Below are 17575 nucleotides of genomic sequence, written 5' to 3' on the forward strand. Positions count from 1 at the left end.
CGGGGGTCTGGTTCAGGTCCGGGAAGTGGTCTCATGTTGTCGTGAAACAGAAATACTGCTTAATGCATTCGTTTTCGCCGAAAATAGTTTGGCCTGTTACTTTAATTGTTTTTGATAAGATTACTTTTTACACATCTCGGTTAAAAGTTTACACCTAGTATTGTATCAGCTTGTTTTCCTGAATTAACGAGATCCCTATACATCCAGAGGAAATCTAACTTACCTGACTTAGTTCTTACATCTAATATAGCTAATACAAATAGATATAATGCTTTTCTCGTTGTCCCTTAGTAAATGTTTGAGTCAGAGGGTGGACATATATATTAAAATATGTCAGTATTTAGTTTGAAATATGCAAAGTGTTGAACCCTTCATACTTTAATCAAGAATCAAAGAGCTCATATTTGTTAAAAAGATCCAACGTTATTTATTTATGTGCATGTGTTCAAATGAATGTTGCATCTTACAGAGGCAGGTCGTGTTCGGACCTCAGAGAGTAAGACTAGGACAGAGCGTCTCATGGAGAAGAACAAAACATTAGGTCAAATCTGAAACAAAGTCGTGCTAGAAACTACCCTATGTACAACGCTTTTACAAGCTTCATCTGTACAGTTGATGTTTAATGAACGTGTTCTCCACACAGACACCTAAATAAATTATATTTAACACAAACATGTTTCAATCGCAAACTGTAAATGCTCAAAACAAAGTAAGAACAGCTGACAAAAAAAATATCATGAACATTGATAACTTGTAGGCTACCAGTTTTATCAGATTGTGCGTCCATGCTGTAGAACTTAATCCATTTCTTCTCAAAAGCTGAGCTAAAAAGTGGATATTTGACCAATTAAGGAAACAATCTTTCTAACAGATTTCAACTGAAACAACTTTAAAACATGAAAAACGAAATCCCAGACACATTTGAAGGGTGATAACTCAAAGAACCAAGGAGAGAACTGGCCCTCGACCAATGAACTGGTCTCTGCACTGGTTTAGACACCAACCCAGTACGGCAACCCGGACAGGAAGTCGCTGAAGGAACAGGAGGCAGCCAGGAGTGAGGTGTTGGGCATTGGTGAGTGAACAAGACACAGTCTCACTCTTTATTCGTCAGTTGGTCACAAGAAGAAGCGCGCACACATGACATGGTTGTAATGAGAACAGCAGTGGAGTGGCAGCACGACAGACACGACGACAACTTCTGCCCCCTCCTGGCTGGAGGTACACCCAAGAGGTCTGACGGGGGGCCAGGAGCTCCATCACACACACACACACACACACACACACACACACACACACACACACACACACACACACACACACACACACACACACACACACACACACACACACACACACACACACACACACACACACACACACACACACACACACACACACACACACACACACACACACACTCCCCCCCGTTAAAAAAAAATAAAGAAAAGAAAAATAAAGATGCCACCAAGTCTTCCTCCCTCTCCCCAGAAACGAGGGAATAAATTATCTTATTAAAATGCTTCTTTATAAAAGAAAAGGTACATCGTGATGAGCCTGTACACGTCCTCTTTACAGCCCCACGGCCACGCCCGCCGGAGGCCCCGCCCCCACGCCCCGACCGAGGGCGTGGCTCCGCGGGGAGGGGGGCGTGGTCCAGCCCGCGGGGGTCCAGGTGGGTCCGGGTCCGGGCCCCGGGTCCTGTAGGTCTCAGTAGTTCAGTGGGTCAGAGGAACGCACCCGTCCGTCCGTCCGTCCGTCTCTCACCCTGTCTTTCTCTCTCTCTCTCGCCCGTCTCTCTCTCTCTCAGCCCGAGTCCGACTCGCTGGTGTCCGAGGAGGAAGAGGAGGAGGAGGAGGTGGAGGAGTCGGAGGAGGAGCTGCTGGCGCTGAGGCGCGACGGCTGGGCGTTGGCCTCGGCCGCCGACGGCTTCTCCGCTGGGGACGCAAAACACACAGGGGGGGGTTAGACACACCGTAACACACACACACAGGGTTAGACACAACGTAACACACACACACACACACACACAGGGGGGGGTTAGACACACCGTAACACACACACACAGGGTTAGACACAACGTAACACACACACACACACACAGGGGGGGTTAGACACACCGTAACACACACACACAGGGTTAGACACAACGTAACACACACACACACACACACACAGGGGGGGTTAGACACACCGTAACACACACACACAGGGGGGGGTTAGACACACACACCCCCCCCCCCCCCCCCCCCTTGACTAAACTAACAAAGATCAACCAGCCATACGACCGAGTTTACAGCTGGCTGTTATCTAAAGCCGTCCAGGCTGGTAAACTTTTAAGATGCGTTTTGGCTGCAAAACAACGGTCCGCACTTATTGTACGCACTTATCGTATGATGTACGTCCTGGCACTTATAAATAGTACTTAGCATCGCGTAGCGTCTCCTCCTAGCTCGCTGCAGTATACGGGGAACGGGTTAACCTAGTGATGGTTAGTGCTCGGCCCTTGGTTCTATGAACATCCTCACTGCACCATACATGGTGGTGTCTCTTTCTCCTGACTAATGCACCGACTGTAAGGGGCCTCAGATAAAAGCGTCCCCTGAAGGTCAGCGTCCCGCCCCCCGCCGCGCCCCCCAGGGACCCACGTTTGTTCTTGGCGGGCTTCTTGCCCGAGTTGAGCTGCCCGCTGACGTCCAGCAGCCTCTTCTCCAGCTCCAGCTGCTTCTCCAGGACCATCTCCTCGCGGGACTTACCCGCCCCGCCTTTCGCTGCAAACACACAGACACACACACACACACACACACACGTTGAGATTCTCCTCCTGGACCACAGGGCTCAGCACTGTAGGCCCCTCCCCCTTACCATCCAGACCGCTCCGTTACACTCCAACTCATGCTAGGCCCCTCCCCCCCAACACATATCAGGTCGCAGATACACAAAGCTCCTCCCACTACACGCAAGGCACGTCCTACTACACACAACCCCTACCTGTACACATATTAGGTATTTCCTGTACCCAGTAAACTCCTCCCACTACACACCAGGCCCCTCCCCATCTGCCCATACAAGGTCTTACACGTACCCAGTAAACTCCTCCCACCAAACACACCAGGCCCCTCCCCCTCTGCCCATACTAGGTCTTACACGTACCCAGTAAACCCCTCCCACCACACACCAGGCCCCTCCCCCTCTGCCCACACTAGCTCCGCCCCCCCTCACCGTAGGGCTTGCGGGGCTTCTTCCTCAGGCAGGTCATGACGTAGCGCTCCAGCTCGCGCAGCGTGGAGGGCTTGAGCGTCTCGAAGTCGATCTCGATCTCCTCGGGGTTGGTGTCCCTGAGGGAGGGCTCGCGGGCCTGGATGATGTACACCACGCGGCCCAGCTTCTCCCCCGGCAGCTTGTTGATGTCCAGGCTGAGCTGCCGCTTCTCGTCGTACGACATGGGCACCGTCTCCTCCTCCTCGTCAGAGTCGTAGTGGGGGAGGAGCTCGGGGGCGTCCATGGGGGGCACGCTGAACATCATGCCGCCCTTCTTGGACCTGGGGGGGGGGGGGGGGTGAGGGGAGGGTAGTTTAGTTCATGACGGCAGACACGAGGAAGGAAGTTAAAGGACAGAGCTACAGACTCCATCATCAGGGGTTGTGTTTTAACTCCACTGTCGGATGAGGGGATACGGGTGCTGGGTGCCGAACGAGCCCCCACCACTCCCCTACACATCCCTGAAGGAGGAGGGGTCCCCCGTGTTCCCCAAACCCCCCTGAAGGGGGCCAGGCCGGGGGAGCCAGTGAGACTATAGGGAGGGATGCGATTCCCCTCCGGGCCACTAGTGGCCGCCACTCACTTGCTCTTGTTGTTCTTCCTGCCGGGGGTCTTCTTGGGCTGTGTGGCGGGGGTCCCCGAGGCCCGGCTGGCCTTGTTCTTGGGGGTCTTGGGGGTCTTGGGCGTCTTGGTGGTCTTGGGGGTCTTGGCAGGCCGCGTGGGCGCAGGCTCCTCCTCTATCCGTCGGTGCTTCTCCTTCTCCGGCTTCTTCTTCTTCTTCTTATCCTTCTTCTCTTTCTTCTTCTTGGGCTTGACGATGGGCCCCTGGGAGAGAGCCGTGAGCTGCTCGTGGACCGCCTTCAGCTGGAGGGGGAGACAGAGGGGGGAGGAAGAGAGGGGAGACCGAGGGAGGGAGGGGAGACCGAGGGAGGGAGAGAGGGGAGACCGAGGGAGGGAGAGAGGGGAGACCGAGGGAGGGAGAGAGGGGAGATCGAGGGAGGGAGAGAGGGGAGACAGAGGGAGGGAGACAGAGAGAGGGAGGGAGGGAGAGAGGGGAGACCCGAGGGAGGGAGAGAGGGGAGACCGAGGGAGGGAGACAGAGAGAGGGAGGGAGGGAGAGAGGGGAGATCGGGGGGAGAGGAGACAGAGAGAGGGAGGGAGACAGAGAGGGAGACAGAGAGAGAGAGGGAGACAGAGGGAAGGAGAGAGTGGAGATCGGGGGGAGACAGAGGGAGGGAGAGAGGAGAAAAACAATATTAACAGATGATTCACTTGGAGGTGGAGTCATTTGGTCCGATTTCTATAAAACTGTCCTTACATCCCTACAGCAATCAATAAATCAAATGCTCTGACAAAAATAAAGAAAACAATACAGTATCTGTGGTGGTCTCAGGCCTGTTATAAGACCTTCCTATCAGGTCATTCTGCCCCAAACAAAATGATTGGAAGGCCTGCCTGTGTCTGTCTACCTACCCGGCCACTCTGCCTGTCTGTCTACCTACCCGGCCACTCTACCTGTCTGTGTCTACCTACCCAGCCACTCTGTCTGTCTGTCTACCTACCCGGGTACTCTGACTGTCCGTCTGTCTGTCTGTCTGTCTGTCTACCTACCTACCCGGGCATTCTGTGTCTACAAACCTACCAGCCACTCTGTCTGTGTGCTCACTAAAGCCAGCGCTCTGGTCAAGAGTTTGGGGGCGTGGCTTTGACAGTGGCAGTGCATGGAGGAGTGTGATTCCCCCTGTCTCCCCCCCCCCCCCCCCCCCCCGCCCTGGCTTTAGAGACAGGCCCGCTGCGAGGAGGTCATAGGTCTGAACTGTAAAAAAAAAAAAAAAAAAAAAAAAAAAAAAAAAAAAAAAAGCCACACACACCTGTTCCTGCAGCTCGGCCAGGCGGTTGGCTCGCTCCTCCTCGCTGTCCGAGCTGGGGCTGCTCTCGCTCTCACTCTCGCTGCTGGGCTCGCTCTCCGACGAAGACGAGGAGGACGAGGAGGAGGAGGAGGAGCTGGGGGGGGCCGGGGGCTCGTCGGGCATCTTGGCGAAGCAGAACTCGAACACGTCCTGTTGAGGGCAAGCAGACCGCAGGAGTTAGGAGGAACGCGAGCCGTTAGGAAGGAGGGAGGAGTCGAGATAACTTTAAGAAGGTGGGAGGAGTCGAGACAACGTTAAGAAGGAGGGAGGGGTCAAGACAACGTTAAGGAGGAGGGAGGAGTCAAGACAACGTTAAGGAGGAGGGAGGAGTCAAGACAACGTTAAGGAGGGAGGAGTTAAGACAACGTTAAGGAGGAGGGAGGAGTTAAGACAACGTTAAGGAGGAGGGAGGAGTCAAGACAACCTTAAGAAGGAGGGAGGAGTCAAGACAACGTTAAGGAGGGAGGAGTTAAGACAACGTTAAGGAGGAGGGAGGAGTCAAGACAACGTTAAGGAGGAGGGAGGAGTCAAGACAACGTTAAGAAGGTGGGAGGAGTCAAGACAACCTTAAGGAGGAGGGAGGAGTCAAGACAACGTTAAGAAGGTGGGAGGAGTCGAGACAACGTTAAGGAGGAGGGAGGGGTCAAGCCAACCTTAAGAAGGAGGGAGGAGTCAAGACAACGTTAAGGAGGAGGGAGGAGTCAAGACAACGTTAAGGAGGAGGGAGGAGTCAAGACAACGTTAAGGAGGAGGGAGGAGTCAAGACAACGTTAAGGAGGAGGGAGGAGTCAAGACAACGTTAAGGAGGAGGGAGGAGTCAAGACAACGTTAAGGAGGAGGGAGGAGTCAAGACAACGTTAAGAAGGAGGGAGGAGTCAAGACAACGTTAAGGAGGAGGGAGGAGTCAAGACAACGTTAAGGAGGAGGGAGGAGTCAAGACAACGTTAAGGAGGAGGGAGGAGTCAAGACAACGTTAAGGAGGAGGGAGGAGTCAAGACATTTTGCTTTCAAGACAGCAAAACATCGAGACTGCGCTAGAGAAACACAGGGACTCTAGGGATATGATTCGCGGTTACCTGTAGCTTCCTCGCCATGGCGACGACGTCGTGGTCGGGGGGGTTGTACTTGTAGCAGTTGGAGAACATGAGTCTGACGTCGGCGGAGAACTGCTGGGCATCGCGGTACGTCCTGCCGTCCATCTGCCTCTGTTCAAGACAACACACGGACCGTTAGACAACTGAACACAAAACACTGAGCACAACACAACCCTGTACTGTTAGACAACCCCCTCAACACAACAACCCTACTGTTAGACAACCCTCTCAACACAACAACCCTGTTCTGTCAGACAACCCTCTCAACACAACAACCCTGTACTGTTAGACAACCCCCTCAACACAACAACCCTACTGTTAGACAACCCCCTCAACACAACAACCCTACTGTTAGACAACCCTCTCAACACAACAACCCTGTTCTGTTAGACAACCCTCTCAACACAACAACCCTGTTCTGTTAGACAACCCTCTCAACACAACAACCCTGTTCTGTTAGACAACCCTCTCAACACAACAACCCTGTTCTGTTAGACAACCCTCTCCACACAACAACCCTACTGTTAGACAACCCTCTCCACACAACAACCCTGTTCTGTTAGACAACCCTCTCAACACAACAACCCTGTTCTGTTAGACAACCCTCTCAACACAACAACCCTACTGTTAGACAACCCTCTCCACACAACAACCCTGTTCTGTTAGACAACCCTCTCAACACAACAACCCTACTGTCAGACAACCCTCTCAACACAACAACCCTACTGTTAGACAACCCTCTCAACACAACAACCCTACTGTTAGACAACCCTCTCAACACAACAACCCTGTTCTGTCAGACAACCCTCTCAACACAACAACCCTACTGTTAGACAACCCTCTCAACACAACAACCCTACTGTTAGACAACCCTCTCAACACAACAACCCTGTTCTGTTAGACAACCCTCTCAACACAACAACCCTGTTCTGTTAGACAACCCTCTCAACACAACAACCCTGTTCTGTTAGACAACCCTCTCAACACAACAACCCTGTTCTGTTAGACAACCCCCTCAACACAACAACCCTGTTCTGTTAGACAACCCTCTCAACACAACAACCCTACTGTTAGACAACCCTCTCAACACAACAACCCTGTTCTGTTAGACAACCCTCTCAACACAACAACCCTGTTCTGTTAGACAACCCTCTCAACACAACAACCCTGTTCTGTTAGACAACCCTCTCAACACAACAACCCTGTTCTGTTAGACAACCCTCTCAACACAACAACCCTACTGTTAGACAACCCTCTCAACACAACAACCCTGTTCTGTTAGACAACCCTCTCAACACAACAACCCTGTTCTGTTAGACAACCCCCTCAACACAACAACCCTGTTCTGTTAGACAACCCTCTCAACACAACAACCCTACTGTTAGACAACCCTCTCAACACAACAACCCTGTTCTGTTAGACAACCCTCTCAACACAACAACCCTACTGTTAGACAACCCTCTCAACACAACAACCCTGTTCTGTTAGACAACCCTCTCAACACAACAACCCTGTTCTGTTAGACAACCCTCTCAACACAACAACCCTGTTCTGTTAGACAACCCTCTCAACACAACAACCCTGTTCTGTTAGACAACCCTCTCAACACAACAACCCTACTGTTAGACAACCCCCTCAACACAACAACCCTACTGTTGGACAACCCTCTCCACACAACAACCCTACTGTTAGACAACCCCCTCAACACAACAACCCTACTGTTGACAACACACTGAACGACCCGGGTACTGTTGACAACACCACACACTCTGGGTCAGAGGGGTTAGTTGGGGGGGTACCTTGATGGTGCTGAGGTCCATGGGCTGCTTGATGATGTCGTGGTAGTCGTGCAGCCCCAGCGTGCTGGCGTCCACGGGCTTGTAGAAGGGCCAGGCGTAGCCCGCGTGCTTCTTGGACAGCAGCTCCTTCAGCACGCTGTTGCAGTAGCGCAGCGGCGGGCTCAGCTTGCTGCGCCGCGCCGGCTGCGGCAGCATGGAGTCCGGCAGGTCCTTCTTGGGGGGCTTGATGGGTCGCCCGCTGACCCCCCGGCGGCCCCCCGGCGGCGCCTTGCCCCCCCCGCCCAGGCCCATGGTGACCAGGCCCAGGCCGGGGCCCATCCCCAGGCTGGAGTTGTGCTCCACCCCCAGGGAGGTGAGGGTGATGGGGGAGGCGCCGCCCACCCCCAGGGTGGCCATGAGGGGCATGGCCATGGTGGTGGGGGTGGTGGTGTCCGCCTTCCGCTTCACCCCCTTCTTCTGAGAGACGGACGGACAGACCAGAGTCAGCATTCATACTCACGTTGTGCATCGAGATATTTTCCCAGAATGCAATTTTTGTTTGATTCCATCTCGTCATTTAAATTACCATCGTGTGGGCACAAGGTGTGTGTGTGTGTGTTACCTATGTAATGTGTGTGTGTGTGTGTGTGTTTCCTTGGTGGTGGGCTGTGTGTGTGTGTGTGTTACCCCGGTGGTGGGCCGTGTGTGTGTTACCCCGGTGGTGGGCCGTGTGTGTGTTACCCCGGTGGTGGGCCGTGTGTGTGTTACCCCGGTGGTGGGCCGTGTGTGTGTGTGTGTGTGTGTGTGTGTGTGTGTGTGTGTGTGTGTGTGTGTGTGTGTGTGTGTGTGTGTGTGTGTGTGTGTGTGTGTGTGTGTGTGTGTGTGTGTGTGTGTGTGTGTGTGTGTGTGTGTGTGTGTGTGTGTGTGTGTGTGTGTGTGTGTGTTACCTTAGTGGTGTGTGTGTGTTCAAGTTCAAGTGTACTTTATTGTCAAAAATCTATGTAACAGGGTTAGCACAGAAGTTTGAAATTGCGTTTGGCCAGTCTCCAATGTGCAGTTTAACTAAAAACATTTAAATAAGACATTGACAATAATCACACACACACACACACAATCAGTGGTCACAAGGTGCAACAGTAAAGTGCCAGTGGCATGGTGAAGTGACTATGGAATGTTCATGTGGTTTTCTTCAGTGTGTTGATGAGTCTGAGTGTGTGTTACCTTAGTGGTTTGTGTGTGTGTGTTACCTTAGTGGTGGGCTGTGTGTGTGTGTTACCTTGGTGGTGTGTGTGTGTGTGTGTTACCTTGGTGGTGTGTGTGTGTGTGTGTTACCTTGGTGGTGTGTGTGTGTGTGTGTTACCTTGGTGGTGGGCTGTGTGTGTGTGTTACCTTAGTGGTGTGTGTGTGTGTGTTACCTTGGTGGTGTGTGTGTGTGTGTGTTACCTTGGTGGTGGGCTGTGTGTGTGTGTTACCTTGGTGGTGTGTGTGTGTGTTACCTTGGTGGTGTGTGTGTGTGTGTTACCTTGGTGGTGTGTGTGTGTGTGTTACCTTGGTGGTGTGTGTGTGTTACCTTGGTGGTGGGCTGTGTGTGTGTTACCTTGGTGGTGTGTGTGTGTGTGTGTTACCTTGGTGGTGTGTGTGCGTGTGTGTTACCTTGGTGGTGTGTGTGTGTGTGTGTTACCTTGGTGGTGTGTGTGTGTGTGTGTTACCTTGGTGGTGGGCTGTGTGTGTGTTACCTTGGTGGTGTGTGTGTGTGTGTGTGTGTTACCTTGGTGGTGGGCTGCGTGTGGGGAGGCAGGCCCAGCAGGGCGGGGCTGGGCGGGGCGTGGCTCAGGGACTTGGGGAGGAGGATCTGGGGGGTCATGGAGAGCAGCATGTCGGGGGTCTCGGGGGTGGGGGGCGAGTAGGCCGACTGGGACACGGCAGGGACCTGGTGGGCCGTGGTCACCCCTCCGGACACTACACACACACACACACACACACAGAGTTCTTAATGCCTACACATCAGCACCAGATGGGCGGGGCCAGGACAGACGCAGCCAATGGCTGATGGAGAAGGTAATAGATGCTTCCCTTAATTAAGAGTGAGTGAGTGAGTGAGTGAGTGAGTGAGTGAGTGAGTGAGTGAGTGAGTGAGTGAGTGAGTGAGTGAGTGAGTGAGTGAGTGAGTGAGTGAGTGAGTGAGTGAGTGAGTGAGTGAGTATGTTGCATGTGTGTAGTGTAGGATGTTGTGTGCGTGTGTAGTGTATTTATATATGGTACGTGTTGTGTGTGACGTATTTGGTACATGTGTGTAGCATAGGATGTGGTATATATGGTGGTATATATATATATATATATATATATATATATGGTACATGTGTTCAGTATGTTGCGTTTGATGTCTATGATTAATTTGTGGTGTGTATGTTGTGTGTGATGCATGTGTGTGTATAGGATGTTGAATGTTTATATATGGTACGTGTTTAGTGGATGTTGATTCTTGTGTGCGGTGTCTATTGTGCGTGACGTATATTTTACTTGTGTGTAGTGATGTTGTTTGTGATGCATGCGAGGAGGTGACTGTGTGATGTTCATTGTGTGTTTTGATGACCGTGTGTCCGGCATGACAGCTGGTTGTTTAAAGGCGCGTCTCACCTGCCCCTCTCCCTCTCCGGCCCTGCTTCCCTGGCTTCCCTCGTGGTGGAGGAGGGGGCAGCTCCAGCTCCTCCTGGGGCATCTGGGCCACCTTCTGCAGGAAGGCCTTCTCCAGGGACTGGGCCATCAGCACGATGTCATCTGAGGGCTAGAGGGGAGCTGGGAGTTACACACCGACTGAAGAGGAGCCAGCGGCCTCCCTCAAGCTAGTGACACGTGACGGGGCTCAAGATAATGTCTGGATGAGGCTTCTCAAGCTAGTGTCACTGTAAAGTTAAACAAGACAATGTCTGGATGAAGCTTCTCAAGCTAGTGTCACTGTAAAGTTAATCAAGACAATGTCTGGATGAAGCTTCTCAAGCTAGTGTCACTGTAAAGTTAATCAAGACAATGTCTGGATGAAGCTTCTCAAGCTAGTGTCACTGTAAAGTTAATCAAGACAATGTCTGGATGAAGCTTCTCAAGCTAGTGTCACTGTAAAGTTAATCAAGACAATGTCTGGATGAAGCTTCTCAAGCTAGTGTCACTGTAAAGTTAATCAAGACAATGTCTGGATGAAGCTTCTCAAGCTAGTGTCCCGCCAAGGTGCTCAAGATTATTTCTGGAAAAAGCTTCTCACTATAGTTTCACTGTAAAGTTAAACAAGATAATGTCTGGAGGAGGCTTCTCAAGCTAGTGTCACGTAACAGGTGCTCAAGATAATGTATGGATAAAGCTTCTCACGCAAGTTTCACTGTATAGTTAACCAAGATTAATTTTGGATACAGTTTGTCAAGCTAGTTTAACTTTCAATGTTGTGTTGGGACAAAGTTTCTCACGCTAGTTTCACTTTCAAGTTACACAAGCTAATGTTTGGATAAAGTTTCTCCAACTAATGTGACGGTAAACTGACTCAGGATAATGTTTGGGATAGCCTCCCCAGGATGCTTGGGTAATGTTCCTCAAACAAAGTTAGGGTCCCCCTTAGTGAAGAGTGCGTTACCTTGTTGTAGATGTAGCAGTTGGTGAACATGGTGTTGAAGTCCTGCATGCACTCGCTGGCACTGCGGTAGTAGTTGTTCTCCAGCCGCCTCTTAATGGTGCCCATGTCCATGGGGATCTTGATGATCTTATGGTAGTCCTGGGAGGGAACACCAGCCCCGTCTTAATATATTCTACATTCTAGTGTACACAAAAGGATCCATCAACCATCGGCCGACATGGATGTTAAATAGGGCAGAACGATTTTTGGGAAATAACGTATTTACGATTATTTTGACCAATATTGCGATTGTGATTTAATGTGATTTTTATAATTTGTTATGTTCCTTATGTTGTGTATTATTCACTAAAAAAAGAAATAGATCATTCTTTAGTATGACCAACACAACATTGGAAGCAGTCTACATAAAAACTGCTCTTCCCTTTATGCCAGGCCGATGTGTTGAGATTAATTTATATTATACATTTCTTTAACTATTGAATTGTAAAATAAAAATAAATGAATCGTACTGATTTCCAGTCAGTAACGGTAACAAATCACTTTTCGCAGCCTTTGCACACCGCGTTCTACTACTTCGTGAATTCGATGAATTTTCAGCCCTAACGTTAAATGCTGTTTCTAGTCACTGCTAATGGTTCGACTATTTAATGAGCGTGTGCAAGATCGTATGATTTTCCTCTGGCAGCTTATGGCCAGTGATTGCTGCGCTGCATCTCTGCGGCAGCGTGCTCTGGCCGGACACTCACGGGCAGGTTGAGTTTGCTGGCGTCCACCGGCTCGTGGAAGGGCCAGGCGAAGTGGTGGCGCCACAGGGACTTGATCATGGCCTTCTGGAGGAACTGCAGCTGGTTGGTGGCGCGGCCCTGCCGGCTGGGGTCCTTGTTGGGGGGCTGCGGGGGCCCGGCGGCGGGGGTCTGGCCCAGCGCCGGCCCCCCGGGGCTCTCGAAGCCCTCGTAGAGCAGCGACGGCTTGCGGATGCGCTTCCCGGCCGCGGTGGAGGAGCTGTGGTCCATCACGGAGACGCCCGTCACCTCCACCCCGAGCATGGAGCTGTGGGGAGGGAGACGCACCGTGAGGCCCGCTGCATACACACCCGACTGACCCGCTGCACACACACCCAGCTGACCTGGCATTGGCCTAACCAAAGATGTATAGCAACATATCAACTGCACATATTAAATATCACCGATAATATTACCAAAATACCAAATATAACATTGAACGTCTGAATAAAATGATGAGTTTGTTTCCCTACATCGCTCTATTCACAACTATCACACATAAGGCAGTCACTCAGTTCACAGGACCTCAGCCTGGGAACAAGGCTGGTAAAGTGATGCCATCGACCAGTCTGAGTAACACCATACCCTGCTTTGATTTCCCATGATCCAGAATAGCCAAATCTACAGCCTACTACCGTGTGACCATAACCCAGGACCCCCCCCCCCCCCCCCCCCCATCCTGAGGGAGGGGCCTGTAGACGAATCTATGCATCGTACGCATGGGAACAGCCATTAATCAAATGACTACACACTAGTCGCATCAATACCACTGTTGTGCGCACACAGAAAAGAACACCTCAAAGTCAAAGCCTGACTAGGGTGGGGTCCACCTGGTGTGCCGTCATTGTAGTGCCACTCAACAGGTTGTCTGATGAGGCCGCAAAACTGAGGCACTGGACGGGATACATGATCACACAGCATGACAACCGCCACTCTGCCCCGCACACCAGACTCTGGACTGTGTGTTTCTGGGGTGTCATCAGGCAGTTCAACAACTTTCCTCACAGCTATGGAATCGGTAGGGGTGCTCTCATGTTGTCTTATGGAGACCGATCACTGTTGTGATCAATGTTTTACAGGAGCACCTTATCTAGGACGGAATATCTTCAGTATGCATGTTTACAAACGCACAGACATGGATCACCAATGACCTGAGCCGTAAGAAACAGTGCAGAGGTTTAAGCTACACTTGAACCCCTGCGACAGCACTGTGCACGTGATTCCACAAGCCATTTCACAGACCTGTTTGTCCCCTTGGAAACCGAGTTAATGTTTCCCTGCAGCTGCTCGCTAGGCTGGTATAACCATGGGAACAGGATTCTCAGTCACCCCGCCCCCTTCCTGGGTTGTAACTCATCAGCACCCTGTTCTTTCCACTCCAGCGCCCTCCATATGTTTATAACGTCTACAGTTTAAGTTACGAGAATAACTGATTGATGTTTGTTTACGTTATTAAAATGGACTGTTAGATCGATACATAAGTCACGTCAATATTAGTGACAGTGGTTGTTTTCTCAGACTCCAATCAAGCAAGTTACATTATCTCACTTCAACACCTGTTGATAACATAACAGCATGTTATGAATTATAATTTCATAACCTGTGGTCTATCAAATCACCTGACCCACGTGACAGGTCTCTGGTCTGACCGGTTGCGCCTTTGCGTGTTTACCTGAGCTGCTGAGGCCACGTGGGACTGACAGGAAGTTATCCTGCAGAGCAACTCACTCTTTGTGCTGAAGTAGCTGGATGCTAACCGCAGCACAACATCTGGTTATTGCGCTAACGTCAAATGGGGACTTTTTCTCTTTAATGACACAACTAGGAAACAAAAGTAAACAGTCGTGGTACTTTATTATTAAATAAAAATATTTGTACACAATACAATGTTTGGTAATAAAAAATAAATCTGCACAGTCACTGAAAAATATAAAATGTCTACTACTGTTTACATGTACTGGAGGAGGCGTTCAAGGCAGCATCACTGAAGCTAAGCCCACAGCACTAAACGATCAACCCAAAGGAAAACACAACCCTCCGGTACACCTCACCAGCACAGCCCCTAAAATGCAGCGGTGTAAACACACCAACAGAGCCGTGAGCAGCACCGCTGGCTCCTTACACAGCCTTCCCTGTAACAGGCAACCCCGAGCGGGTTCATATGAGGAGCGGACCCGGGTCCCGACGAGTCCGCCTCCCCAATGTTATCCTTTAAAGGCTCCCTACAGCCGCCTCAACAGCACCCAGAGCAGCCGCGAGCATATCCCACAAGTCGGTTGGCACAACGTCTACATTTGTCAACACCAGAAGGAGTATACGCTTAGGCAGGGAGGAAACCGAGGCTCCTTCTGAAGGCGTTACGAGGCTAACAACGGAGCTAATGCTAACTGGTATCGCTGGCTCCCAGAGAGCGGCTACCCGGAGACTAGTCCCGAAGATGGCGCCGATACACAACACAAATACCCCCGCTATTTATTTACCACTCCGACTCCACCTAACGTACTCAAATATTGGCTTGCGAAATTGGTTTAACTCTTAAAATGCAAGCCGTACTTTTTATTAACAACGTCCATTTGGACACGAAAGCGCCTACCGTAGCGCCAAGAATATCGGCCACTTTTGTTAACCGTTTGAGAAAAAAATTACATCCAGAGTTTATCAATATCCCCTCCGATGGAAACCCTAGAGTCGATTTGACCAGTAGATACCTGTCAAGAGGCGGGTTTAGAGCCATATCCATCAGGATGGATCCGGATTCTCTTTAAGCTATATTGAAAATCAGGATCCGACTCAGTTCGTCCGTTGTCTCCCGTCCCCGCCACCACGCTCTTGTTGACACAGCTTCAGTGAAATGGCGACGCAGCCGCTTCGCCCGTTGCTTTATAGACAACACAACCACGCCATTGGCCAGACTACTCCAAGGAGACTACGCCCCCAAGGTTGCAATTCGCCGCCTGAGCTGTCTGTGAAACTTAGCGAATCCATACATAAATAGGTATTATGGACCAGCTTTTGGAGGTCCCATTGGCCAGTGCCCCCTGTCCGTCACAGCAAGCGTACGACGCTATTGGTCCAACGTATCTGGCAATGGAAACATTTTGTTTCTTACTGGCTACGTCACATTAGTCCCTACAAAACATGTCTGGTCGGACTCCGCCCATTTCCTTATCACATAAGATGACGTCCGCATGGGCCAGACGACCGCGGTGATTGGGCAACCAGAATCTACGCGCGCTTTCGGCGTTTAGTACGAGGACGTCCATTGGTTGTTCACCCAGGTCACGCGTATCCCCCCGGAACCAGACACCGCCCTACACGCGCCACAGCGTCCGCATTTCTCCTTCACGGAAAGGGCGCAGAGTCGCCATCTTAAGTTTCACAAAAGTCGATTAAATCACCGTTTAACTACCGTAACACATCACCAAACTACATAAAACGTTCGCAAATCACACACTAGCTGTGTTTCGCAGCCCGTTCGCGACCAATAACATGGTTCGACTCGGCGGAAGGAGACTGAAAACCGAGCCCATGCATCGACACACCAAGGCCTTGGGTCTCTTACTCGTGTTCATGTTAACGCTTATCTGATATAAACCAGAAACGAGAACCAAAGTGGTGCCGCTCCGTTTTCGCATAACGTTGTCACAACAACTATACACTGCCAAGTCCGAACGACACCGTGGGACAGCAACCGCCGAATGACACAGCACTTTGCTCAGCCCTCTCTTTGACCTTAAACATAGAGTCCCAAGACTCCCAACTGCCACGAATAAACCCAAGGTGAAGGACTCAAAAGTACCCAAAGAGCGCACTAATGGGTTGTCTTTTTTCGCTAAAAGAAAATAACTGGTATCGGGGTCTGAATGCATTGAACAAGTGCAACGGATTCTACTGCTTAGTGAAACTAACGATCTGGTAACATTTGACGGATTCTGACAATTCGGGCTACGAATGTACTAGTTTAAACGATTAAATCAACGTTCCGATAAGGCCGAGGACGCTACCTCACCAGCCCATCCCCCAACCCAAGGTTACAGGTCCTCAAAACGTCACACGACCGGCTGGAAAAGTATAGATAACATGGTACAAATACTTTCAGCTACTTAAAATACACCGTTTCACCACAAGGTATAACCAAATAAACAACATTAATAATTTGTCATAAAAAAAAAAAAGTTGCTTAAAATAAAAAGACGTATTACATGAAAAACAACCTTGCTTCAAACACATAATTCTTGATTGGTAAATCCCAAGGTATCCGGAAGTTTTCTTCATTTAATCTTCTTGTCCTCCGCCTCGATACTTTTACTTAGCACATTTCCCTCCAACGTGTCCGCGTTCCTCCCCCATTCCACGCAGCGGGGGAGGGGAGTCCTGCCGTACACAACACTGCATACGTGTCAATCCGCACCAAATACCAGATGGTGTCAGTCCAGGGTCAAATGTCGCCAGAGATGTGCCCCAATGAAATATAAATACGAATTCAAGACATGTGTGTATAATCGCGAATAAAGTTGAAAAACGCCGAACAAAGAGCTCTCTTTCCGATAGAATTGCATCGCTCCGATTGGTTGTGCTTGACCACGTGACGCAGATACGCTTTAGTCCTATGGATTTCTAGCGTAACCAGTTTTCCCTACTGTAATCCCTCACGCCGCTCACGATCCAATCACCTATAATATAAAAAGTTCGTTTCTCGGTTTCAGCAGGTGTTGCGGGAATTTCGCTTCTTCCACTGCATCTGAACGTAATTGCCGACACTGTCACGCTGTCTTCCAGTAAAACGTCTCAGTGCGCATGCGTACCTGCCAGGCAAAGCATAGAAACTGCCATCGGGTGAGCTGATCCAGGACCAGTTTTGTGACGTAATAAGAGTAACGACAATGCAATGTGTCCGTCTGCCTGTCTGTGCGTATGTATATATGTATGTGTGTATGTGTGTATGTATATATGTAGGCCTATGTATGTATGTATGTATGTATTCTTCTCGTGGTTTGTATCGGCGTTGTCATGAACCCGCAGCAGCAATCTCCCCTAGAGCTTTTTGTGATCTACTCGAATAGGCTGAAGTACTGTGGAGTTACCTCTAGACCTATATGTAAGTCTCTCACGTAACTCACGAATAGTGCTG

General features: G+C 50.4%; 1 protein-coding gene across 1 annotated transcript; it reads right to left on the reverse strand.

Moving 5' to 3' along the window:
- Nucleotides 1-403: 403 nt before the first annotated feature.
- brd2a (bromodomain containing 2a) lies at nt 404-17271 on the reverse strand. The gene is made up of 12 exons (XM_060043821.1): nt 15153-17271; nt 12409-12712; nt 11663-11800; nt 10681-10828; nt 9812-10002; nt 8065-8520; nt 6248-6376; nt 5133-5321; nt 3845-4125; nt 3223-3542; nt 2649-2771; nt 404-1937 (listed from the first exon to the last, which is right to left on the reverse strand). Exons 1-12 carry the CDS (start codon nt 15182-15184, stop codon nt 1807-1809), a joined length of 2442 nt encoding a protein of 813 aa, XP_059899804.1. The 5' UTR covers nt 15185-17271; the 3' UTR covers nt 404-1806.
- Nucleotides 17272-17575: the final 304 nt, after the last annotated feature.

The sequence above is a fragment of the Gadus macrocephalus genome, chromosome 22, assembly GCF_031168955.1.
Source record: "Gadus macrocephalus chromosome 22, ASM3116895v1".
Taxonomy (NCBI): domain Eukaryota; kingdom Metazoa; phylum Chordata; class Actinopteri; order Gadiformes; family Gadidae; genus Gadus; species Gadus macrocephalus.